Genomic DNA, 23,768 nt, shown 5'->3' on the forward strand with positions numbered 1-23,768 from the left:
TATCACTGCACTGTCTTGTGTTTTCATTGACACTCGCTTTAGTCATTTGCTTGCAGGTTTCTGCAGGTGCGGGACTATGTCGCCACGAAGGGGGATTCTTCAGCAGCAGGAACGGAAGAGATATGAGATCCCAGAGGCTTGCCCTCTGCCATGCGGAAGGGGTGTTGTGGAGTTACGATCGTGCTGATGTCTCCCTTTCCTCGCCCTCGCAGGTGGCAATCCCAGCAAGAGCCCATAGGACCGGCCGCATCTGCGTAAAATTCGGAACTCTACTGCCAACCGCTCGCGCCAAGGACACCAGCTCTCTTCAGCAGGCAGGATTCTGGGTTGTCACCGCTTCGTGCAGATGGGGCACTTGAAGTTGCTCTTCTGCCGCGCGCTCTGCTTTCCCCTCGAATGTCCTCCCGGACGCGCGGCCTGCGGGGTTTGTTATTGTGCGAGCACCGGCCGCTGAGCGGGTGGGGGTGCTTGGCGCGTGCCCGTCGCCGGTACCGCACCGGGAGCGCGCTGCGCGGAGCGGGGCGGGGCTCGGGATTCTCGACACCTCTGCCTGGCCCGAGAGCCGGGATTGGTCCGGACGCCGGGAGCGCGCGAGGGCGCGGCTCTTAGGGCCGGGCGGGGGGCACGCGCGGCGCCGGCGGCGGCCGCCGAGGAGCGCGGGGAGGAGCGCGGAGGAGGAGCGCAGGGAGGAGGGCAAGGGGAGGGAGGAGGCGCCCGCCGGGCTCCCTGCAAAGCGGCCTTATTTATCTGGGCACAGCCTCAGCCTCCCCGGTGGGAGGCTCAGGGCGGCAGATCCTCTCCCACCGGGGAGCTCCGCTCTGGGCTCTGCCGAGAGGGCCCTGGCGCGGAGCGCCGGGCGCCGGGCACAGTCGGGCCCTACTAGCCAGTCCAGCACCTCGTCCGCCTCCGCGTTTGGCGGCTCTGGTGCTGGGCTCCCCATGACGCGAGGTCGCCCGGCGGACAGCGTGGCATGAGCCAGAAGCCCTGGCCGAGGTAAGGTGTGTGCGCGCGCGGCCAGGCTGCGGGGAGGGGAGGGTCCAGGTCGAGCCACTGCCTCCGCGGAGGCTACAATGAGGAGGGGGCGGGGTGGGGACTTGGGACTGCGCCGCGGCCGCCGCCGCCTGAGCAGGGCTTACGTAATCGCAGCCCCTTCCCCACCTCACCATCGGGCCGCTGGCCCAGCGGGTCGCTCCACAGTCCCTACTCCCAACAGCCGGCCTCATCACACCACGCTCGCCATAGACAAGGCGCTCAGGCTGTGGGTCGGTACCATGCAACCGCTTGAGAGGAAGCACGGTGGCTGCGAGGACGCGAAATTGCAGGCAGTCAGCCCCCACTCCTTCTGGCTTGGCTCTGGGCTCTCCGGACTCCAGCTCTATGAGCCTGTGACTGGAAGGATGTGACAGGTGTTGATACAATTAAACGGGAGGAGCCATGTGGCTATGTGGCCTAAGGGCCTTGGACACCTTCTGGACATGAGCTGGTATAGAACTGCCGCCCACAGGGAGGCAGAGGGAGTGGGCTAGCAGTCTTTGGTTCTAGAGAAGGGAATGGGCCTTGGCCAAGGTTGGAAGGCTTCAAAATGGGGTATGGACACCCTGAGATTGCTGAACAGGCCTTCTGTGTCCTTCTGGGATGTTAGGTCAGTGGGGGATCCTCCCCACCCTTCATCCCAGGAGAGAAGGCTGCACTGTTGAGGCCTGGATATGGCCTAGCAGCCCTCCTGCTAGCCCCTCCCAGCCTGAGCCAGCAGCTGACCTCGCAGGAGCAGATGGCAGATGCCACTTCACCTGCTCCCTCCTTGAGGGCTGACTTCCACTGGCATCTTGTACCATGGCCCACTGACCAGGGTCTGTTCAGGCCTCCCTGGTGCCCCTCTCTTCCAGCCTGTCACTTTAATGTGATGCTGGACAGCAGCCTCAGAGCAGAAGGTGGGGGTTGAGAAGGGAGCCTGGAATGATTGGGGGCTGTCTAGAAGTGGTCTGAGGACTGGGCTGGGAGATTCAAGGCTGAAAACATGGGTGGTACTGAAATTCCCGAGGATCTAGTTGCCCCATTTCCTGCATTCTCCAGCCACCCTTCCCCTGAGTCCTGGATACATATGCACTCACCCCTTTTCCCAAATACTCACTTTCTGACACCTGAAAGGGTCCTCGCTCCCATTGTTGAGGTTAAAACAAGTGCTTCTGGGTATAACTAATCTAGACCCAGGAAGTCCTGAGAGATTGAGGCAAGTGGATTCCAGAAACAGAAGAAAAGGCTTCTGGCTGGCACTGCTCAACTGTCCTCACCTGTGGGAGTAACTGATGTACCTTCCAGCACTGGCACAGGGAAGGGTGGGGATAGCAGCAAAGTAAGGTCTGGGAGGCCAGTGAGTGGCCCTGAACCTTCCCTGCTAGTGGTCCAATGGCCAAACTGGTCGTAGAGAGTGTAGCTGGGCTGCATTTGGCAGGTGTCTAAAGGAGCCTTGGGCCTACTTCTTGGAGGTCTTATATTATCCAGAACAGGAGAGACTTGATAAGCTAAGGCTGGGCATCTATTCCACACTGCCTCATGGCCATTTGCCCATAGCTTGGTCGCAGAGCCTCAGTCTGCTGGAGCATCAATGTGGGCTCTTCTCAAGGCCTATCTTTGTACCTCCTGGGCCAAGGGTCTCCCCATCCTGAGATCCCTGGTACACCCCCAGAGGCTGCTTCAGCAGGGCGTGGAAGGAAAGTGCTGCTGTTGACGCGTTTGATGTGGCAAGGATGCGAATGTGCCTGAGTCACAGCACTGTCACAGAACATGTTGCTTGCACTGTGCCCCCTGTCCCCGCTACCCTGCTTGTCACCCCAGTCCCCGGGACTATTACCACAGATTGAGTTTGATATGAGTATTTGGATTATTTTTTTCCAAGCATGAGCTGATCAGGCCCCATACAGGCCAGGAACCAGCATCCAAGGTGGCTTCCATCCTGACCTGGTGCTCACAGAAATGACTATGTCAGAGACAGGGGAAAAGCCCCTAGAGTGATAGCTGTGAGGAGTGGGACATTGGTGGGCGAGTAGTTGGCAGTCTTCAAGACTTCAGGGTTATAGTAGAGACCTTGCTGGATGAGAACTGTGTTTAGAGGCCACTAACCAGATTGCAGGAAGACACAGGACCCAGTGAGGCAGAAGAAAGAGAAGTAAAATGCAACATATGTATTCCTGGTCTGAGGGTTTGGGAATCAGAAAGCCCTGGAGTCTTGGGACAAGTTGCAATTGTATTTGGCTTCAAGAAGATCCCTCTCTGAGCCTTGTTTTCCTCAGTGGTGCTCCAGACAGTAGTGAAGCTTAGGGTGCTGGGAGGACATGGCCTTCTTCCCATCATCTCAGTGGTTCCTGTTTCTTTGGGATCAGGCCAGATTTAGGGGGCACACACCCATAATCTTTAGCCATGAAACTCCAGAGGGGGCTTAGCCAAAAAAGAGATACAAGAGCTTCTCTCCCCCAGTATCTGCACCTCAAGTTCACTGGAACTGGGAGTCAAACACCAATCTGGTTCCTTCTCTAGAAATGCTGACCACAGTTGTACCTGGGGTTGAATTCTTGAGCTGCTCCTGCCTCACGGACCAGCCAACCCTCTAAGGCTCAGGCAGCTATACCCCTGGAAGTTTGGGTGACCAGTTCTTGTCCATTCCTTCATAAGTACCCAGAAGCTATACAATCATGATGCCATTTGTCCTCAAGGAGTTACTAGGCCAAGGGAAGAGACAGATAGCGATGACAACCACTGTGATGGGTGGCACTCTGAAGGTGCCTTTTCCAAAGTACAAGAGATCCTAGCTATTGAGACAGGCAGCACTCATCTGCAGCTGAGAAAGCCTATGTATGAAACGAGCAGGGGGCATTATTTGGCCAGATGAGTGGGGAATAGGAGAAGAGGAAAGGACAGAGGTCTGGTTGGGCAAGGAGTCAGGGCTGGAGGTTAGACTGTGAAGCTACTCAGGTCTCAGGGTCCAATGACTGGATACATAAAAGAGGCAAGTCCTTGTGGCTCAGCACCAGGATCTGTAGACTGTCAACCTGGAAACCATCAAATACTGGAGCTTTCCCAGGAGCTCTGTTGTGCCCACATTTCTTATGTCCACAGTAAGTCCTCTAGAGAGATGGAAGACCACAGTCAGCTCTTCCATGAGAGTACCTTGATGTGGCTTGTGCTGATGGAGACATGGTAGCTGAGGGAGTTGCCACTGTCTCCTAGTCTGGGATGGGTTCAGGGACCTCAAGCTCGTCTGCAGCCTAGAGCTGACCCAGAATTCCACTCCAAACTGAGCACCAAACATACCAGGCCTGAGACTGAGTGTTGTGCCAGATCAGCCATCATTTCAGAAGGTCTCTCCCCAGTATTAGCTCCTAAGGTACTCCTCTGTGAAGGGAGAGGCAGCCTGAATGACCTTGCCACTGATCCTTCCACCTCCTAGCAGGCAACTCCAAACAGGCTACAGGAGCCACCCTGGGTGGAGAGAGGAGTTGCAGCATCAAGAAGGAGCTCTAGCTGAACATGGTAGTGCATATCTGTAACCCCGGTATATGAGGTAGCAGTGGTATTGCTGCAAATACAAGGCCAACCTCAGCTACATGAGAGTCTGTTTCTACAACACCTCGGAGCAGGCCCTAGGTTCCCATCTGGCTAAAAGGAGGGCCAGGTAGAGGGATCCTTGCTGGAGCCAGTCAATAACTTCTTGCTTACCTGGTAGGAAAGTTCCAGTCTTCCACTCTGAGCTCAGCTTTCCCTGAAAGCCTCAGCCCTTCCTTAGGCCCAGGTGTAACTGTTTCCATTTTTGAAATACAGTACAGGGGGTTCTTGGGCTTGGTTAATTATGCCACAAGTGAGAGAAGCAATGAGAACCCCCGCCCTAGCACAAAGCTGGGTAGCAGCAGAATTGCCTCTGTGGAGATGTGCCTTCCACCAAAGGCAGGGGCCTGGATGGGGGATTTAGTCTGGCCTGGTTTCACCTACTTGACCTAAGTCTGGGAGGTAGGTAGTGGATCGTGTACTTCTGCAAACGTGAGTTCCAGAGCTGCAGCGAGGGCCAGGAAGGAGCCCTGCAGATGCCCGGGGCATCCACGTGCATCTCCCCCCACACGCCCCCAGCAACTCAGGCGCTCCACGTGCACACCCGCGGCTGGGAGCATTTTCAGCCTAAATCGGCACAGCTCTTGGATTATTTCTCCCCTGGCACCGCCTCCGCAGCCTCCTCCGGATCCTAGCCAAGCGGGCGGCTTCTCCCCCTGTCTCTTCCTGTGGAGCTGGGTTTGCCGGAGCCACGGATCATCCCTCCTCCGCTCCACTGTGGTGCAGAAAGCCCAGCTGACCCCAACGAGCGCGGGCGCTGTCCATGGTACTGTTCCCGGGGCTCCGAAAGCGTTGGGTCTACGCCTAGTGGCTGAGGCTAGATGGGCGGTCTAGGCATACATAGACTGCGAATCGGAGATACGGCGGGTATTCTGGCTGAGGCTCTCTCCATCTTCAGCACAGTTCCCAGAAATGTGGGTGGTGCTGGACAAGAATTGGAGCAATCAAGGAAAAACCTCATCCTTTCCCATCATGGATGCTGCCATCCTACAACAGGCTCCCTTCCCTGTATTGCTCTCAGGGAACTGGAGTAACCTCACTTTAGACTTCTCTTGCCATGGCATGCAGCTGTAACTCCTCAGAGCCTCAGGTTCATTGTATAAAGACTGGGGTAGCAATAGTGGTTTCCCCTACAGAAGGATGTCTGTTGTGAAACTGAAATATGTGATTGTCCCATTGTGCATTTGGGGAGTGTTGGCTACATTACTGCTGGATTTTGTGTGACTGCTATTGCCTGTTCTTGAGCACAAAAGAGCATCCAAAGGCTGAAAACCTCCCTCAGGGGAAAACTGGCCCACTACCCAGGTCCCAGAGGCATATTGAGGAGGGGAATGATAGGGAGAGAGTAATGAGGGCCTGGGGTGAACTGCCAATGGCCATCCTTAGACACAGAGCTGGGTTGTTGGTCATGAAGACCTTGTTCTAGGAAGACAGAGGACCAGGTATGAGTGTATAACAGAGGAACTGGGAGAAACTTTTGCTAACTTTCCTAAGATTGTAGGGCAGGAAGGTAACTCACATGTGGATCCGGTTCAGTTCTGGGATCACCTATACATGCCTTACCCTTGTGTCAGCTCTGGGACTTAGAAAAAAAATTCAATCCTTACTCTACCATACGCTATAAATCCCTCCCACAGGAGAGTCTGTAGTGTTACCTCCCAGATTTCATGTTGAGGAAATGGAATCACCAGTGGCTAGACAAGACCACGCATTCAAAGTAGGGGCCAGGTGGTGGCGCACGCCTTTAATCCCAGTAGTACGGAGGCAGAGACAGGTGGATCTCTGTGAGTTTGAGACAAGCCTGGTCTACAGAGTGAGTTCCAGGACTGGCTCCAAAGCTACATAGAGAAACCCTGTCGGAAGGAAGGAAGGAAGGAAGGAAGGAAGGAAGGAAGGAAGGAAAGCAAAGTAGGGGCCATTTGGACTCCAGAGTGTTGCATTTGGATCTGCAAGTGAAACCCGTGGGAAAAAACCACCTTGTTTCTGTATGTTGGGCAGTGGTGGACATGATATTTATATCTGGAATGCAAAGCAGATGGTCCTGACATTATGAGAGTCTCACTGCCCTTTCCCTCCATGGTTTCCATTCACAGTGACCTCTGCCACCCAGTTGCAGTCCAGGGAGTCTGAGGACCTGAGATGAATAGTGATTCAGACCTGTTTTATGGTCAGTTGACCCTGGCCTTCCCCATGGCCTTCCTCCTCCAGCTCTGATCCAAACTTTAGCTCTATTACTTAACTACTGGCCATGATTTCAAACAAGCAGTCCACTTGGACTTGACCTCCACTTCCTTGTTTGGACAACAGATATCACAACACCATCCTCATTGGGTTGGTTAGAGGGTTAAATAGCATGTGTCCAGCAGGGCTAGAGAGGTGGCTCACTTGTAAAGAGCACTTGCTGCTTTTATGGAAGACCTGGGGGCCTGTAACTCCAATTCCAGGAGATCTGATGCCCTCTTCTGACTTCCACAGATGCAAAGCACTCATGATATACACATACATACAAACACTTATACACAGAAAATGTTAATTGTTTAAATATGAAAAAGCATGTGTTCAGGTATTACTCTACTGGTACTTCAGTCAACTGTGGGAAGATGCCTGAGTGCCAGAGCTCACTATAGGCGCACAGATTCTTGAGAGATGATCTGTGACTCTGTGGACTGCTGGCACTCCATGAAGAAGGAGTCAGAAACTGCTCAATCACTTTTCTTCAATTTTCCCGATCCTGCTGAGCAAGGCAGGTCCCAATAGTGGGCATCAAGAGAGCAGAGGTAGAGGGAGCAATTAAGGACTCCATCTCTCCCTAACCTTGAATGGGAATCAAAGCATCAGAAGTACCTGTGAGCGGTGCAGGCCGAGCCAGTGAATATGAGAGAGGATGTGGACACTTGGGCTAGCTGTGAATATGGTCAGCCTGCCTCTTGTTCAGTCAGAAAAAGGCATGTGCTAGGATCCTTTCTGTTGAGTGGTCGTGGAAGTACTGTGGCAGAGGATGCTCAAAGATGAGAACAGGGCTAGTTCTCCAGCTCCTCCAGATACAGCAGACTCATTTGTTCCTCTTGTCTCACCCACAGAACGTGCAAGGAAAATGTCGAGCCCAGGTATCGATGGTGACCCCAAGCCTCCATGCTTGCCTCGAAATGGTCTGGTGAAGCTGCCTGGCCAGCCCAACGGCCTGGGTGCAGCCAGCATCACCAAGGGCACACCTGCTGCCAAGAACCGCCCTTGCCAGCCACCACCCCCACCCACCCTTCCACCTCCCAGCCTGGCTACACCACTGTCCCGGGTTGCTCTGGCAGGGGGGCCATGCCCCCCAGCCAGTGGACCAGCCTCAGGCCCAGTGCCTGGACCCCCAGTGGAGCGGCCACCACTGGCCACAGATGAGAAGATCCTTAATGGGCTCTTCTGGTATTTCTCAGCATGTGAGAAGTGCATACTAGCCCAGGTGTGCAAGGCTTGGCGGCGTGTGCTCTACCAGCCCAAGTTCTGGGCAGGCCTCACACCTGTGCTGCATGCTAAGGAGCTGTACAACGTGCTGCCTGGAGGCGAGAAGGAGTTTGTGAACCTACAGGGCTTCGCTGCTAGAGGCTTTGAGGGCTTCTGCCTAGTTGGTGTTTCTGACTTAGACATCTGTGAGTTCATCGACAACTACGCGCTCTCTAAGAAGGGAGTCAAGGCCATGAGCCTCAAACGTTCCACCATCACTGACGCTGGCTTAGAGGTGTGTCCGAAAATTGGCTAGAAGTGGACAGAGCTGGAGGGGCAGGCATAGACAGCAGCACCCCTATGGACATGGGAGGATGAGGGGCCAAGGGGATGCTCAGGTGTACATAGAACAAAAAGTAGCAAGGATAGCATTGTCAGGGCCTAATACAAAGTGAAAATATGGGCTTGATAAAAAATGATTAAAATTTTAAGGTTGGGGCAGGAGAGTAGTCAGTTGCATGTGGGTTCTTGCTTGCTAGTGAAGCTGGCCTCGGTGAGTGGGATGTCAGAGGGAGGGGAGGGAGTGGACAGCGGAGAGTCTCCTAAGAGCAAGGGTTGAAGGAGCATCTGGGCACTCTGCCCTGTTTCCCCCCTCCCCCAGGACCTGGATTGTAATTTTAATATTCAAATCATCTCTTCCAAACACCCACATTGGCCAGGCCCTGGCTCGTGGTCCCCTATGCCCTGCCTTTCTTTTGGAATACTGGCAAAGAATAACAGGCAGATTAAGTGCACTGCTTGAAGTTCAGCTTGATGCATGCTTGTGCAAGTCCACACCTAAGAGACCACTGCTTCCAGATTCCCAGAAGCTTCTTCCACTCTGCCTAGGCAACTGTGTTTACCCCCAGCAGGATGGGTACCAGGTGTGAGTGGGGGAGCTGACTTAGTCTGGCCTCTGATCTGTACCTGCCTATAGGTGATGTTGGAGCAGATGCAGGGAGTGGTGCGCCTGGAGCTGTCAGGCTGTAACGATTTTACTGAGGCTGGCCTGTGGTCCAGCCTCAGTGCACGAATCACTTCACTGAGTGTCAGTGACTGCATCAACGTGGCGGACGATGCCATTGCTGCCATCTCCCAACTTCTACCCAACCTGGCAGAGCTAAGCCTTCAGGCCTACCACGTGACTGACACTGCACTGGCCTACTTCACAGCACGCCAGGGCCACAGCACCCACACACTGCGCCTGCTCTCTTGCTGGGAGATAACCAATCATGGGGTGGTCAATGTGGTGCACAGTTTGCCCAACCTCACCTCACTCAGCCTCTCAGGCTGCTCTAAGGTCACTGACGATGGAGTGGAGCTTGTAGCTGAGAACCTGAGAAAGTTGCGCAGCCTTGACCTCTCTTGGTGCCCCCGGATCACTGACATGGCACTAGAATATGTGGCCTGCGACTTGCACCGCCTGGAGGAACTCGTGCTGGACAGGTGCACACATCCCTACACTCCAGGCCGGTACTGGTGGGAACTCCAGGAACTGGAAACCCAGAGTGGGTGGTGCCATTCCATGGGCTCCTGGGATGGGGGAGGCCACAGAGAATAGAGTGCCCAACTTCAGCATAGCCTGGAGGGAAAGCCATATTCCAAAAGGGGAAGTCACCGGGAGGGCAGGTGCAGTGGTGGGACCAGGGTAGGGCAGTAGTGGGCGGGCAGGGACTTGCTGTAGGAACGCTTCTGAAAAGGAGGGAGGGACCCAGGTGGGGACTGGGTGAAATGATTTAAAGGTGGGCAGTCCCCCCTCTGGTGCAACCACAGGTGTGTACGCATCACGGACACTGGCCTCAGCTATTTGTCCACCATGTCGTCCCTCCGCAGCCTCTACCTGCGATGGTGCTGCCAGGTACCTCCATGCCCCCAGGGATCTGGAATTTAGAATGCCGTGGGTGGCACGGAGGGTGGGGTTGGGTAGCGCCAGTCCAAACAATTCTTGAACTTCAGTGGGCCCCATTCAGATCCCTTAGTTTGGCCTGGCAGCCAAACGAAGCAGAATCTTCGGATTCCCTAAGGCCCTCGTGGGTGCTTTCAACCCCCATTTTTTGCCCTTCTAGTGGCTCCAGGTCCCAGGCAAGTGAAAATAGTTAACACGACCGCCTCTCATTTCCTCCCAGGTGCAGGACTTCGGGTTGAAGCACCTGTTAGCCATGAGGAGTTTGCGCCTCTTGTCTCTAGCAGGTGAGACCCCTGCGTGCCTCGTTGGCTGTGGCGCCTACTCAGTGTGACTCTCCTGGGGTCCCTTACGCACATAGAGTCACTTCAGACTTCGGCAAATCACGTCCTAGGCTGCAGGTGGGAGGAAGGGCGAGCTCTAGGCAATCCTACCGGTCCTGTAGTTCACTCCCTGGTGCAGATCCGGCCCATCCTGTCAGATTCCCACCCTCCCACGCCCAGTACAGGTCCCGCCTCATTGGCCTATTGTAGTACCCACTCCCAGCAGGCCACTGCCCTCTCCAGCCTTGCCCTCCTGCCCAACCCAGTCCAGCCCTTCTGCCGGGCAGAGCTGAGCTGCTGAGCGGCAGTCCCGATGCCTCCTCGCGCTTGCAGGCTGCCCGCTCCTGACTACCACGGGGCTATCGGGCCTCGTGCAGCTGCAAGAGCTGGAGGAGCTGGAGCTGACCAACTGCCCTGGAGCCACACCGGAGCTCTTCAAGTACTTCTCGCAGCATCTGCCGCGTTGCCTCGTCATTGAATAGCGCAGGCTTCCCCACCGGACGCGGGAACCAAGCCCTGGGCAGTAGCCCCTCTTCCATCCCTGCCGGAGCACCACTCCTCAGCCCTGCGCTGGAGGCGGGGCAAGCTGAGGGAAACCCCGCCCCGTGCCTCCTTTGCTCCTCTGCTCCACTGCTCCATCCCCGCTGGGGCAAGAGGCAGAGGGGCCAGCCCCACGCACGCACGCACACTCGGGGACTTTGTGCATGCCCCTCGTGCCCGCACTGCACGTCCGCCCTCCACCATGCCACAGCCGCCGCCATCTCTCGCCCGCCTTCTGAGGAGGGGCTAGGTCCTTTGGGGATGCTTTGAGTGCAGAAGCCCTCACTGCCTTCCCCATTTCATTCTGCTCTCTGCCTCCCCCGCTGTCCCCCATCCCGGGCAGGGCCCAAGGGGATGGAGGGATTGGCCCCCAAGGACTCAGGGGCCTGGAAGAGCCCCAAGGGCCTCCCACATCTTCCACTGCACCTCGCCTGGTGCCCTCCAAGGGGTATAAGGCGTTACAGGCCACTGCCAAAGCCATGGCCCCCTGAGGAGCCCAACTACCCCATGCCCACCTGACCCAGTGGCTTCCCTTCTTCCTTGTGGCCATATGGGTCAGTTCTTGTCCTCTGTGCCCCCATCTCCTTCTTTCCCCCTGGCCCTCAGATCCTTGGGCCCTGGCCAGGCTGGGACAGCTTTAGGAGAATGCAGACCTTGGAATAATCAACATAACCCTAACTGGTGCCCATCCACCCAAGTGCAAAGGTGGAATAGGCACCTGACAGACCCCAATCTGGAGCCACCCGAAAGGCTGTCAGGCCTTGGGAGCAGCCCACCCACTTCAGCCTCTACCCCAGCTGAGCTCAGGCCTCTCAGCACTATGCTTCACCCTGGATAGGTCTCCTCAGGTGGAATCTGCAGAGGGCCTGGCCAAGGGTCAGGGTCAGCACTGATCAGTAATTCTGATCTTCCAGGGGCCAGCACACCCTTCACACCCCAAGGAAGGAGGGCTCCTTTCTAGTCCTCCTTGGCCTTTCCCAACTTCCAAATTTGCCTGTCCAAATGGGCTGTGACCATGTTTTGTCAGGTCCCAAGACATTTGGAAGTCCTAGGGGATCCTGGCATATGTGTGTCAGTGCTGAGGAAGGGACTGGGAACCCCTTCCCTCCCAACCTTGAGACCCAGGAGACACAGCACCCACAATCAATCTTGGGACATCCCTATCTGGTTGGAAGAGAGTAATTAATTCCCAGAGAGCCAGAGGGAGAGAGAGAGGAAGAGAGAGAGAGAGAGAGAGAGAGAGAGAGAGAGAGAGAGAGAGAGAGAGAGAGAGAGAGACGCTGTTGACAAAAAAGAGTTCAACAGCCCAAAGAGTTCCCTGCCCCTGAAGTGTTGGCCAGGGAGGCTCCAGGCTGAAGTGGTCAGGAGCCAGATTCTTCAGCCCTTCTTCCCGCAGTCCCCCAACAGGGAGGGAGAAGTTGTCCATTTGCCCAAAGTATTAATGCAACTGAAGCTGTGATATTTCCAATGACTGTAGGAGGAAAATTTAAGGGGAGAGAGGAACACAAACAAAATCAACCAACCCCTAAAGTCATTTTCTTATTGTACATAACGACCTCATTCTCCTGTATATGCGGAAGATATAACCTTATATTTGGTAAGTGTTTCTTGTGCTATTTTATCACGTGACCTGTTTATAAAAATATATATTAAAAAAGTTGTAAAAACACGAGTCTGGGTTGTTTTATTGTCACTAGACCAAGTTGTAAGGACTAAATCTGCCCTCGATGACCCAGGTTTCTGGGTTCTTCTGCCTCTCTCAACTCATCAAAGTTACTCATTCCTTCCATAAACATGTAGAGGCTTAGCAACTGACCAAGAGTTTTTTTTTTTTCATGCCCTGGATGCACAAAAGGGAGCAAAGAGGCTGATGTCGATATGTATATTCCTTCAAAAGGATCTAGGCTTTAGTCTACCATCCTTTAAGAAGAGCAGAAATAAGCCTTGTCTGTTGCACAGGGTCACTAAATGAGGGATTGTGATTTTCTAAAAGATTACAATGGCACTGACATGGTTAACTAAATAGCATTTACTATTCTTGCAGAAGACCTAGGTTCAGTTCCCAGCACCCACATCAGATGGCTTTAAGATGCTTGTAACTCATGCTGGGCATTGGTGGCGCATACCTTTAGTCCCAGCACTTGAGAGGCAGAGGCAGGCAGATATCTATGAGTTCGAGACCAGCCTGGTCTACAAGAGCCTCCAAAGCCACAGAGAAACCCTGTCTTGAAAAACCAAAAGGAAGAAAAAAAGATGTCTGGATCCCATAGATCTAGAATGCACAATGGTGCACATAAAAACTCACACAGAGACAGTACTTGGGAGGCAGAGGCAGTCCGACCTGTGAGTTTGAGGCCAGTCTGGACTACAAAGTGAGTTCCAGGACAGCCAAGGCTGTTACACGAAGCCCTGTCTTGAAAAACAAAAACAAACAAAAAACCCACCACACACACACACACACACACACACACACACACACACACACTAAACAAATAAAAGATCACCATGTGCCAGAAGGCCAAGACTACTGAGCCCACCCCAAAAGAAAGGGGCAACTGGGACTAAACCTAGCCACTGATAGAACTAGCTGTCAGGCCCTGAAAATACCAAAACAGGTGTAAATAGACATAAAATCCACAATAGAACCCGGCAGTGGTGACCCACGCCTTTAATCCCAGCACTCAGAAGGCAGAGGCAGGTGGATATCTGTGGGTTTGAGGCTAGTCAGGTCTGCAGATTGAGATCCAGGCTGTTACATAGAGAAACATGGTCTCAGGGGGGAAAAAAACAAAACAGCAACAAAACAAAAATTTGCAATAGAAAAAGGAGGCCACATTAGATTCGGGCAGGAGGGATGGTCTTAAGATGGCAGGCATTTGAGCTAAGTGCTGAAGGCTGGAAAGGAGACACATTCTGCAAGGGTAGCAAGCATAGGTAGAAGGCATAGTTACATAGCTTACAAAACCGGAAGAGGAAGGAAACTGCTCAGTGGGAAGGAAGCATGCTGAGAAAAGGGAAGCCAAGAAACAGCTGCTGATGCACCAGGACCGTCAGGGCCAGGGGTCTGGGATTTATTAACAGTGTAGTAAAGACCTTGAGTAGAAAAGTTACCAGGTCTCTTGTGCGGGGGTTCAAAGCAGGAAATGATGTACCCAGGACCGGTCAGGAAGCGGCACCTGAGTTCCGTCGGGAAAGTGTGTGTGTGGGAGTAGAATATGGCACTGAGGCAGAGTGGAGGAACTCAGAATCTACTTAGAAAATAACTTGCTGCGGGGAGGTGGGGGTGGGAGATGGGATAGGGGACGGGGGAGAATGGAAGGACGGAAGGGAGAGGGACCTGGGATTGGTATGTAAAATAAGATTCTTTTTCATTTAAATAAAAATTAATTTTAAAAATGCAAGCCAGAGTAAGGAAAAAATGACCTGCTGCAAGACTGGAGGAGACGTTTAAGTTCTGGTATTAAGATATTGAGATTAAAACAAACTGGGACCGGCAAAATAGCCCAGTTGACAGAGAATCTGTCTTGTATGCATTAGGCCCTGTCCGGGCTCGATCTCCGGCATCACAAAACAAAAACAGAAAACCCTAACCAAACAAACGCAGATATATCACCAAGGAAGAACCAGGGAGCCCAATGACCCCAGTTTCCGTTAATTCGCTTGGCCAAAGCGCGGCACGCAAACACGGAACCTTTATGGTATGGGATAAGAGTTTGTGCCCATTTCCGGTGAGGCAAGACTAAAAAAAGGACTACTTCCGGTAATGGGCGGGGAAAAGGTGAGTCTTTTCCGGTACGGTAGCCGAGGAACTCTGTGCTTTCGGTAAATGTCTGGCGTGCGCCCGAGGCAGAAGCTTTCCCAGCACCTGGTTCTGGTCCTGCAGTTTCCGCTGCCCGGTGCAACCAGAAACCTGTACTTAGTGCTGTGGCCTCTCCTCTGCCTCCCAAGGTCTTTAAACTCAGCCCTCCGGACCCCTCCAGTTCCTCTACCCTTTCCTCTCGTTTGTTCGTTCCTCTTGGAAGCCCCGCAATCCTTGGAGGCACGGGGCTAACTGTGAAGGCAGCAGCCACTTTTCTCCTCACTGGGATCGACCTACTAAGGGTCTAGTAGCATCCAGGATCTCGTTAATGGATGATTAACTACATGGAATCTGGGGAGGTCAGATACGGGACTAACTAGCCTCAGGTTAACTATGGAGCCTTTTAGACAACTCCAGGGAATTTAAATCTTCCTGTAATGGTGATTGGCTGATGGACCATCTCAGGCCGAATGTTCGAGAGGACAAACCTGAACTGTTAGGACACCATGACTGACCAGACCAGCATATTTCACTGACCTCTTGCCCCTGATCCCTGTGTAGCCATGGAAAAGATGTCCCGAGTTACCACAGCCCTGAGTGGCAGCGCACTGACAGGCCGTACCATGCACTGCCACCTGGATGCACCGGCTAATGCCATCAGTGTGTGCCGTGATGCCGCCCAGGTTGTTGTGGCAGGCCGGAGCATTTTCAAGATTTACGCCATTGAAGAAGAGCAGTTTGTAGAGAAGCTGAATCTGCGTGTGGGCCGGAAGCCTTCACTCAACCTGAGCTGTGCTGATGTGGTCTGGCACCAGATGGATGAGAATCTGCTGGCCACAGCAGCCACCAATGGTGTGGTGGTTACATGGAACCTAGGGCGGCCATCCCGAAACAAGCAGGATCAGCTGTTCACAGAACACAAGCGCACAGTGAACAAAGTCTGTTTCCACCCTACTGAGGCCCATGTGCTGCTCAGTGGCTCTCAGGATGGCTTCATGAAGTGCTTTGACCTCCGAAGGAAAGACTCTGTCAGCACCTTCTCTGGTGAGGCCCACAGAGACAGGGTGGGGTAGATGTATGTTTCTGTAGGCGTTAGACCTTACAAGCAGCTAAAGTGTGCTTCAGCTGCACTGTCAGCGGTTGAACAGCACTGGGAGAGTGGGTGGAGAGGGAGAGGGTTGGTCCCAGGGAAGGATGAGCCTAAGCACTGCTGGTTGGGGAGAGGCAGGAGGTCAGACTGGTGGGAATTGAGACTGGGTGTAGCTGAGAGGGAAGGTAGAGCCTGCAGACACAGTGTAGTGAGTGGCTTCCTCACCTTGCTTCACTGCAGTGAATCTACTAGTATCTTCAGGACTCGCAGCCCAGGGAAGCACACAGGGCTCCTCTCAGGGCAGACCTGGCTGTCTGTATTCAGCCTGAGCGTGCTCCCCCTGGTTCTTTTGGTTTTATGTTTGTTTTATTTTTTGAGATAGTTTCTCTATATAACAGCTCTGGCTGTCCTGGAATTTGCTTTGTAGACCAGGCTGGCCTCGGACTCAGAGATCTGCCTGCCTCTGCCTCTGGGATTAAAGTCGTGTGCCACCAACGACAGGCTTCTCCCTGGTTCTTAATGAGATCAAATGAAGCACAAGCAGTGCCTTGGACCCTTGGAGAATTTGTGGGTTAAGACAGATCTTGAGCTGTCTGTGGCAGGGAAAACTGGATATTGCACCTGCAGGCTCCTGATATTGTAGTCTTCTAAGGTGGATTGGTCTCTGAACCCTTCGGTCATTTGGAACTAACTAGGCAGCTGGCAGGGGTATTGAGCAGAGAATGAGGCAACCTCCTCTTTCATTCATATGGTCTCACAAGCCTTGGCCCCAGGGAAGTGTAGACAGCCAGCTGGGTTGGGCTCCTATACCCTCAGTGCTCAGGGAATCGAGGCCTGGGAGTTTGTGCAGAAACTACCTGGCATGTTCTCTCTGGCCTAGGCTTCAGAGACCCACCCTGGGCAGATTCTGATGGTGTATACTCCATCCTCTGTGCTTCCCAGCTTGGCCACAGGCTGGTGAAGGATACCATTCTAGCCCCTTTAAGGGCTCCCCATCCCCTGAGGGCCAAGCCCGCTCACATCGCCTTTCTACTGATGCATGCCCACAGGCCAGTCTGAGAGTGTGCGGGATGTGCAGTTCAGTATCCGAGACTACTTTACCTTTGCCTCCACCTTTGAGAATGGCAACGTACAGCTCTGGGACATCCGCCGACCCGACCGATGTGAAAGGATGTTCACGGCCCACAATGGGCCTGTCTTCTGCTGTGACTGGCACCCAGAGGACAGGTGTGGTGTGGGGGTGAGGAGGGCATTAAGTCTGGGGTGTGGCGGGGCCTCCTTCCCCCCTGGAGAGGTCACTGAGAGCTTGAGTGGGACCTTCTCCACAGGGGCTGGCTGGCCACAGGTGGACGGGACAAGATGGTGAAGGTCTGGGACATGACAACACACCGTGCCAAGGAGATGCACTGTGTGCAGACCATCGCCTCAGTGGCCCGAGTTAAATGGCGGCCTGAGTGCCGCCACCACCTCGCCACATGCTCCATGATGGTGGACCACAACATTTACGTATGGGATGTACGCCGGCCCTTTGTGCCAGCTGCTATGTTTGAAGAGCACCGTGATGTCACCACAGGCATTGCCTGGCGCCACCCACATGATCCCTCTTTCCTACTCTCTGGCTCCAAGGACAGCACATTATGCCAGCACCTGTTTCGTGATGCCAGCCAGCCTGTTGAGCGTGCCAACCCTGAGGGCCTCTGTTATGGCCTCTTTGGGGACCTGGCCTTTGCTGCTAAGGAGAGCCTGGTGGCTGCTGAATCTGGGCGCAAACCCTATATGGGTGACCGGCGCCACCCCATCTTCTTCAAGCGCAAGTTAGATCCTGCTGAGCCTTTTTCTGGCCTGGCTTCCAGTGCGCTCAGTGTCTTTGAGACAGAGTCTGGTGGTGGCAGCATGAGCTGGTTTGTGGATACAGCTGAGCGTTATGCTCTGGCTGGTCGGCCACTAGCTGAGCTCTGTGATCACAATGCAAAAGTGGCTCGGGAGCTTGGCCGTAACCAGGTATGTGGGGCTGGGGATCTGGGGCCATGATTTAGGTCAGAGACTACCACTGTAGTGGGGCACCATACCCACAACCACCCCAAGCTTAGCACATTGTCCTTGCTCTGGTCAGTCACAATGCCAGCCTTTGACAAAGTGTTCTGCAGTGTAAAGATCTTGTGGAACAGAATAGCCCAGACCCTGGGGTCAACCTAGGGGTGGAGGCCTAGGGAGTCAAGTACCCACAGCCCCCTCTTGTGCCTCCCTCTTGGTGTTGGAGCTGCCTTCTGCCTGCCATCTCTCTTCTCCCCTTGCTAATCCTACCACCAGGGACCTCACAGTTGTGCTGCTAGAGAGTGGAGACAGTGCTTTTTCCATGTGCCACAATTTCCCCAGTGGAGGCGGTTCAGGCCATGGATTGGTATATATATATGATTCTGCCCAGGATATGGGGGCCAGCCTGGGTGCTAGGTGCCCAGGACCTATGAGTGGTTGGTGCCTACCCCTAGGTGGCACAGACATGGACCATGCTACGGATTATCTACTGTAGCCCTGGCCTGGTGTCCTCTGCCAATCTCAACCACAGTGTCGGCAAAGGCAGCTCCTGTGGCCTACCACTCATGAACAGGTAGATCCTTGGCCATCCCTGCCCCCCCCCCCCCGCCCCGCCCCGCCCCAGGTGGATTGCAGGGACATGGCCACCCACAAGCCTTCCCTACCTCTAGCTTCAATCTGAAGGATATGGGCCCAGGGCTGGGCAGTGAGACACGGCTAGATCGCAGCAAAGGGGACACTCGGAGTGACACAGCTCTGCTTGATTCTTCAGCTACACTCATCACTAATGAGGGTAGGAAGGTATGTTGATGGGAATAGGGCTGGGGAGCCACTCCCTGAATGACCTCCCTTCCCTGCTGGGCAGATAATGAGGAAACTGAGGGGAGTGATGTGCCTGCTGACTACCTTCTGGGTGATGTGGAAGGAGAGGAGGATGAGTTGTACCCACTGGACACAGAACATGTGCACCGTGAGTGAGGAATGTGGGAGGTAGGGTTGGTATAGAGGGGTCAGACCTGGTGCATGGCTCTTTGAGCAGGAGCTGAGTGGAGTGGGAAGCCTAGGCTCAGGTCCATCTTTCCTCACCCTTGCCTCTCAGCCGAGGAGCCTGAATATGTGCTACCACAGGAGGCCTTCCCACTGCGCCATGAGATTGTGGATACACCCTCCGGGCCGGAACACCTGCAGGACAAAGCTGACTCTCCACACGTAAGCGGCAATGAGGCAGACACAGCTTCACTGGCCCCAGTGGACTCCTCCTCCTCCCTTCTGTCTGTCTCACACGCGCTGTATGACAGCCGTTTGCCGCCTGACTTCTTCAGTGTGTTGGTGCGGGACATGCTGCACTTCTACGCTGAGCAGGGCGATGTGCAGATGGCTGTGTCTGTTCTTATTGTGCTGGGTGAGAGAGTGCGCAAGGACATCGACGAGCAGACCCAGGTGTGTGATGGATCACAGAGGATCTCCCTACCCCAGCTGCTTGTCCCCTCACCTGGCCTGCTCCTTTTCTGCTGCACCCCCTACCCCAGTTTGCCTGGAAACACTAACCTGAACCTGTGTCCCTCCCCTAGGAGCACTGGTACACATCCTACATTGATCTGCTGCAGCGCTTCTGCCTCTGGAACGTGTCCAATGAGGTGGTGAAGCTGAGTACCAGCAGGGCAGTTAGCTGCCTCAACCAAGCCTCCACCACTCTGCATGTCAACTGTAGTCACTGCAAGCGGCCCATGAGCAGCCGTGGCTGGGTTTGCGACAGGTGCAATGACAGGATTGGGGGGCTTGTGAGGGAGGCAGCCCAGAACCTCACAACTGAACAGCCTTCCCATTCCCAGGTGCCACCGCTGTGCCAGCATGTGTGCAGTCTGCCATCATGTGGTTAAAGGTCTGTTCGTATGGTGCCAGGGCTGCAGTCATGGTGGCCATCTTCAACACATCATGAAATGGCTGGAAGGCAGCTCCCACTGCCCTGCAGGTTGCGGCCATCTCTGTGAATACTCCTGACCTGGCCTTCCCTCAGGCTGAGGCAGTTTCCTTAACTCAACCCTGAGGTCCGCCCGACTAGGCTCACAGCCTCTTACCCATCCTGTGTACCAGGATGGAAGGTGGCTGCAACCTGTTAACCCAATAAAAAGCAGGAGCTGCTGTGAAGCCACTTGTCACTTTGATTGCGCCGCAGGAGGGAACTTCCGGCAGGGGGCTGTAGCCATGGTAACCTACAATAGCCAATGGCTGCTCAGCATAGTTTTCACTCCGCCTTGAGGAAATGATTGAGGGACTTGTGTGCGTCTGTGTGTGTCTGTGTGTGTGAGTGCGCGCGCTGTTGTGTATGAAGGAGGCTCTCGGGGGCCGGGCTAGCTTCTGCTTGCCGATAGCTACAGCAGTCGGGGCGATAGGCCAATGGCTCGCGGTTACGCAATTGTCGACAAAATTCCCAGCGTGCTGCGCGCCCGCTCCGGTATGCTCATGGCGGCGGCTAGTCGGCTAGGGCCGCTTTTAGTCTTTGTACTATGGACGATGGTGACTGTGGTTCTGCCCGGCTCTGACGAAGGGGGATGGTGAGCGGCAGCAATGGGCGGCGGTAGGGAGCCTGAGCTCAGAGCGCTGGCAGGTTACACTAACCTAACCTGTTGTCCTCGCAGGCAGCCGAGCAGGCTGGGGACTGCAGCAGCAGTGACAGAGGAGGAGCATTGTACTGTGGAGCGCCGAGCACACCTCACATACCCCGAGTTCATGCAACAGTATGTTTCCCTGCCCCTAGTTTCAGCATGATTCTAGGCATACACTCAAAGCATGGTCTTTTGGCTGCGGAGGCCATACCTTCATTGCCTGGTGGGCAGGATAAGCCCCTGTCGAGTTCAACACCCGCCTTTTCTCCTCTAGCTATGCCTTCCTCAAGCCGGTCATATTACAGGGACTCACGGACAACTCGGTGAGTATTTGTACCCACGTGGGCAACTAATCCTGATTGACCAGTTGCTCAGTTCTTTTATCCTCCAACCCCAGAAGTTCAGGGCCCTGTGCTCTCGGGAAAACCTGCTGGCCTCGTTTGGGGACAACGTTGTTCGCTTGAGTACAGCCAACACCTACTCATACCAGAAAGGTGAGCTAACACACACTTCAAGGCCTGCCTGCTTACCAGCATCCCGAAGGCAGGACTGAGTAGTCTCAACTGGATGCCCCCTTCTTGTAGTGGACCTGCCCTTCCAGGAGTATGTGGAGCAGCTGCTGCACCCCCAGGATCCCACATCCCTAGGCAATGGTGAGCCAGACCTGGGCAGCATTGAAAATGGGGCACTTAGGAGTCCACTGCTGCCAGTATGCTTGCCTCTTATCTTCTCTGCTGGCAGACACCCTCTACTTTTTTGGAGACAACAACTTTACTGAGTGGGCACCACTATTCCAGCATTATTCTCCACCTCCGTTTCGTCTACTGGGAACCACCCCTGCTTACAGCTTTGGAATTGCAGGTGGGTGCTTCTTCAAAACAGACTGGGGAAGCCCATACATATTTTGTTCATCAGCTATTCACAACTGACCCCACAGGAGCTGGATCTGGGGTACCCTTCCACTGGCATGGGCCTGGTTTCTCAGAGGTGATTTATGGTCGGAAGGTCAGTACAAGGGTACAAGGGTAGAAGCTGAAGTTCGGAATCTTTAGTCCAAAGTGCACAAAAGTGACCTTATACTTCTTCCTCCAGCGCTGGTTCCTCTACCCTCCTGAGAAGACACCAGAGTTCCACCCCAACAAGACCACATTGGCCTGGCTTCAGGAAATATACCCATCCCTAGCCCCATCAGCTCGGCCCTTGGAATGTACCATCCAGGCTGGTGAAGTGAGTGGCTGGTAGGTGGGGGTTGGGCCAATCCCAAAAGCCCCAACCAACCTTTGTGCTCTTTTCTGTCAGGCGCTGTACTTCCCTGACCGGTGGTGGCATGCCACACTCAATCTGGACACTAGTGTCTTCATTTCTACCTTCCTTGGCTAGCCAAACAGGCAACTGGCAAGCCCACTGCACCAGCACATGCCAATGTAGTGCTCACAGACTTTATTACAGGACAGTGGCAGCAGCAGCAACCTCAGCCCACCCTTACCCGCTTTCCAGCCCAGAAGGGGGACAGGGGAGGCTCATGGCCCAGCAAGGGATGCCGAGAAGGGGAGCAGTTCAGAACCCATCAGCAAGGACTGATGGGGGCAGGCCCAGGGACACAAACTATATACAGGGACTGGAGCTTCTGTTTCCAGACCCTCCTGGGCCAGAGTGCCAGGCAGGATATGGGGCCTTAGTAGTCCTCTACCCAGCCATTCTCAGAGATGAATGCATCAATGACTTCCTTCATGGCCAAGTTGGGGATGAGCTGTTCCTGGGTCAGAGGGCTCCGGGTCACGGGGTCAAAGTGGCCCACACGCTGCAACAACAGAGTCAGAGTGTTCAACCGCCTGAGTATGCCTCTAATCCCAGTCCCAAGGCCCACCCAGGGACCCTTACCTGCAGGTGCTCCTCAATGTCCTTGCGATCATAAGTGATACCACTGGGTGTGATGCAGGGCTCCCGCATCAGCTCAAAGCTGATCTTGCCACACAAGTAGTCAGGGATATCTCGCTTCTACAGCACAATGGAGAAAATGTCTGGAACGGGAAGCATCACCACACCAGCACCTGCCCACGGGCTTCAAGGAACACCCACCTTTCTTTTCTCGTCCACCTGAGAGAAGAGCTCATCCATGTCTGCCATGTATTTATCCTGTAGAGTTGAGTGCCATGTGTGGGCAACTCATATCTCCTCCACACAGACACACACACCTTATGTCCACTAGGGCACTCATGTCATGCATGGGCCAACAGATCCACCATAGGCTGGGGCACTTTCCATGCCACACACAAAAACACACACACAATGACCCACATGTGGACTAGGGGCACCCTCACGTGCTTGGCCTCAATGCAGGCCTGCTGGGCCCGGATGTGGCCATCATCCTCATCACCCTCGTGGTTCCGCTGACACTCTTCCAGTTCCCTGAGGGTTAACCAGAAGCTAGTCAGTGATGGTCCTGACCAGAAAAGACCAGAGCCTTCCCCACTTCAGGCCTCTTTCCTCCTGGGCTTCCCATGTGCCAGTGTTGTCTTTCAATAAACACTTGTGCTGGTGACTCAGTGTCATTCGGAGGAAGTAGCATGGTAGGGGGGAGACCCACCTCTCTCGCTCAGCAGCAATGAGCCTGGTGAGATAAGAGTGCAGCTCACTCTCCTGGTGAATGCGCCGTTCCTCGATACTGTTCCAGCGCTTCTTCTTAGCAATGCGAAGGGCACTAGGGATATCATCTCCAAAGTTGAGTCGCTGCTCCTTGGCCAAACTATAGGCTGGGGGAGTGGACAGTTTAAGTTACACTCGCCAACAATCCTGGCCCCAAGGTGCCCACACATGGCATCTTGTCAGCCCACCTCGCTGCAGATTGGCAATGGCCTCATCATAACTCTCCATCTCTAGCTGGCACTGCCCCAGGAAGAAGTGTGCCTTCACAGACTGCCCATCCAGCTCCAGGGCTCTCCGGCAGTCAGCAAGTGCCTGTTCAGGCTGCTGCATCTTCAGATAGCACAGGGCCCGGTTGGTGTAGTACACTGCCACAAGTGGGTTCCGGGTCTGGGGACCAAAGGCAACATAAAAGAGTGTAGGCTCAACTGGGCCCCTCTATCCTAGGAAGATGACAGCCACCAATGATCTGGGTAATGCTCCAGCTTTGGAGCCCATAACTGGAATCAAGAAACTGGAGGTTTCCGGGTTGCCAGAGCTCTGGATTCTGGCTGTGCTCTCTTAACTCCAACTACTTTTGTGAAAATTACCCAGAACCTCTCTCCCATCTTTGGGCTTGGGCAAGGGTTCCTATGTGTCATCCTAAGCCTGCCTCAATCAAACATCTCGCTCGCCAGTTCCCAGTCAACCAGACCTGGGGTCGGGAACAGTAATCGGGGAGCCAGGGAAACAAGCTAGCTAGTCCTGGCTGCCAGAAAAA

At 54.3% G+C, this 23,768-nt stretch overlaps 4 protein-coding genes across 11 annotated transcripts; 3 read left to right on the forward strand and 1 right to left on the reverse strand.

Moving 5' to 3' along the window:
• The first annotated feature begins 661 nt into the window (after positions 1-661).
• On the forward strand, positions 662-12,508 carry Fbxl16 (F-box and leucine rich repeat protein 16). 6 transcript variants are annotated; one of them, XM_027425086.2, is made up of 7 exons: positions 662-993; positions 5,218-5,365; positions 7,680-8,326; positions 9,008-9,543; positions 9,844-9,928; positions 10,197-10,260; positions 10,630-12,508. In XM_027425086.2, the coding sequence occupies exons 3-7, from the start codon at positions 7,694-7,696 to the stop codon at positions 10,776-10,778; spliced, it is 1,467 nt and encodes a 488-aa protein (XP_027280887.1). In that variant the 5' UTR covers positions 662-993; positions 5,218-5,365; positions 7,680-7,693; the 3' UTR covers positions 10,779-12,508. The 6 variants fall into 6 exon arrangements, with proteins under 6 accessions (XP_027280887.1, XP_027280883.1, XP_027280886.1 ...); XM_027425082.2 differs by lacking the exon at positions 5,218-5,365 and adding an exon at positions 6,693-6,766; XM_027425083.2 differs by lacking the exon at positions 5,218-5,365 and adding an exon at positions 6,693-6,766 and having other exon boundaries at positions 664-993; positions 9,008-9,516.
• Positions 12,509-14,200: 1,692 nt separating this feature from the next.
• Positions 14,201-19,907, forward strand: Wdr24 (WD repeat domain 24). Its single transcript, XM_027425087.2, has 9 exons — positions 14,201-15,679; positions 16,775-16,952; positions 17,054-17,726; positions 18,215-18,333; positions 18,431-18,552; positions 18,625-18,729; positions 18,859-19,199; positions 19,331-19,515; positions 19,592-19,907. Exons 1-9 carry the CDS (start codon positions 15,199-15,201, stop codon positions 19,758-19,760), a joined length of 2,373 nt encoding a protein of 790 aa, XP_027280888.1. The 5' UTR covers positions 14,201-15,198; the 3' UTR covers positions 19,761-19,907.
• An 86-nt stretch (positions 19,908-19,993) lies between these two features.
• Jmjd8 (jumonji domain containing 8) lies at positions 19,994-22,907 on the forward strand. 3 transcript variants are annotated; one of them, XM_027425089.2, is made up of 9 exons: positions 19,996-20,314; positions 20,399-20,497; positions 20,640-20,688; positions 20,763-20,859; positions 20,950-21,018; positions 21,107-21,226; positions 21,351-21,370; positions 21,458-21,592; positions 21,665-22,907. In XM_027425089.2, the coding sequence occupies exons 1-9, from the start codon at positions 20,157-20,159 to the stop codon at positions 21,743-21,745; spliced, it is 828 nt and encodes a 275-aa protein (XP_027280890.1). In that variant the 5' UTR covers positions 19,996-20,156; the 3' UTR covers positions 21,746-22,907. The 3 variants fall into 3 exon arrangements, with proteins under 3 accessions (XP_027280891.1, XP_027280890.1, XP_027280889.1); XM_027425088.2 differs by having other exon boundaries at positions 19,998-20,314; positions 21,303-21,370; XM_027425090.2 differs by lacking the exon at positions 21,107-21,226 and having other exon boundaries at positions 19,994-20,314; positions 21,303-21,370.
• On the reverse strand, positions 21,791-23,736 carry Stub1 (STIP1 homology and U-box containing protein 1). Its single transcript, XM_027425091.2, has 6 exons — positions 23,200-23,736; positions 22,953-23,118; positions 22,687-22,774; positions 22,445-22,501; positions 22,247-22,363; positions 21,791-22,166 (listed from the first exon to the last, which is right to left on the reverse strand). The coding sequence occupies exons 1-6, from the start codon at positions 23,339-23,341 to the stop codon at positions 22,041-22,043; spliced, it is 696 nt and encodes a 231-aa protein (XP_027280892.1). The 5' UTR covers positions 23,342-23,736; the 3' UTR covers positions 21,791-22,040.
• Positions 23,737-23,768: the final 32 nt, after the last annotated feature.

The sequence above is a fragment of the Cricetulus griseus genome, chromosome 7, assembly GCF_003668045.3.
Source record: "Cricetulus griseus strain 17A/GY chromosome 7, alternate assembly CriGri-PICRH-1.0, whole genome shotgun sequence".
NCBI lineage: Eukaryota > Metazoa > Chordata > Mammalia > Rodentia > Cricetidae > Cricetulus > Cricetulus griseus.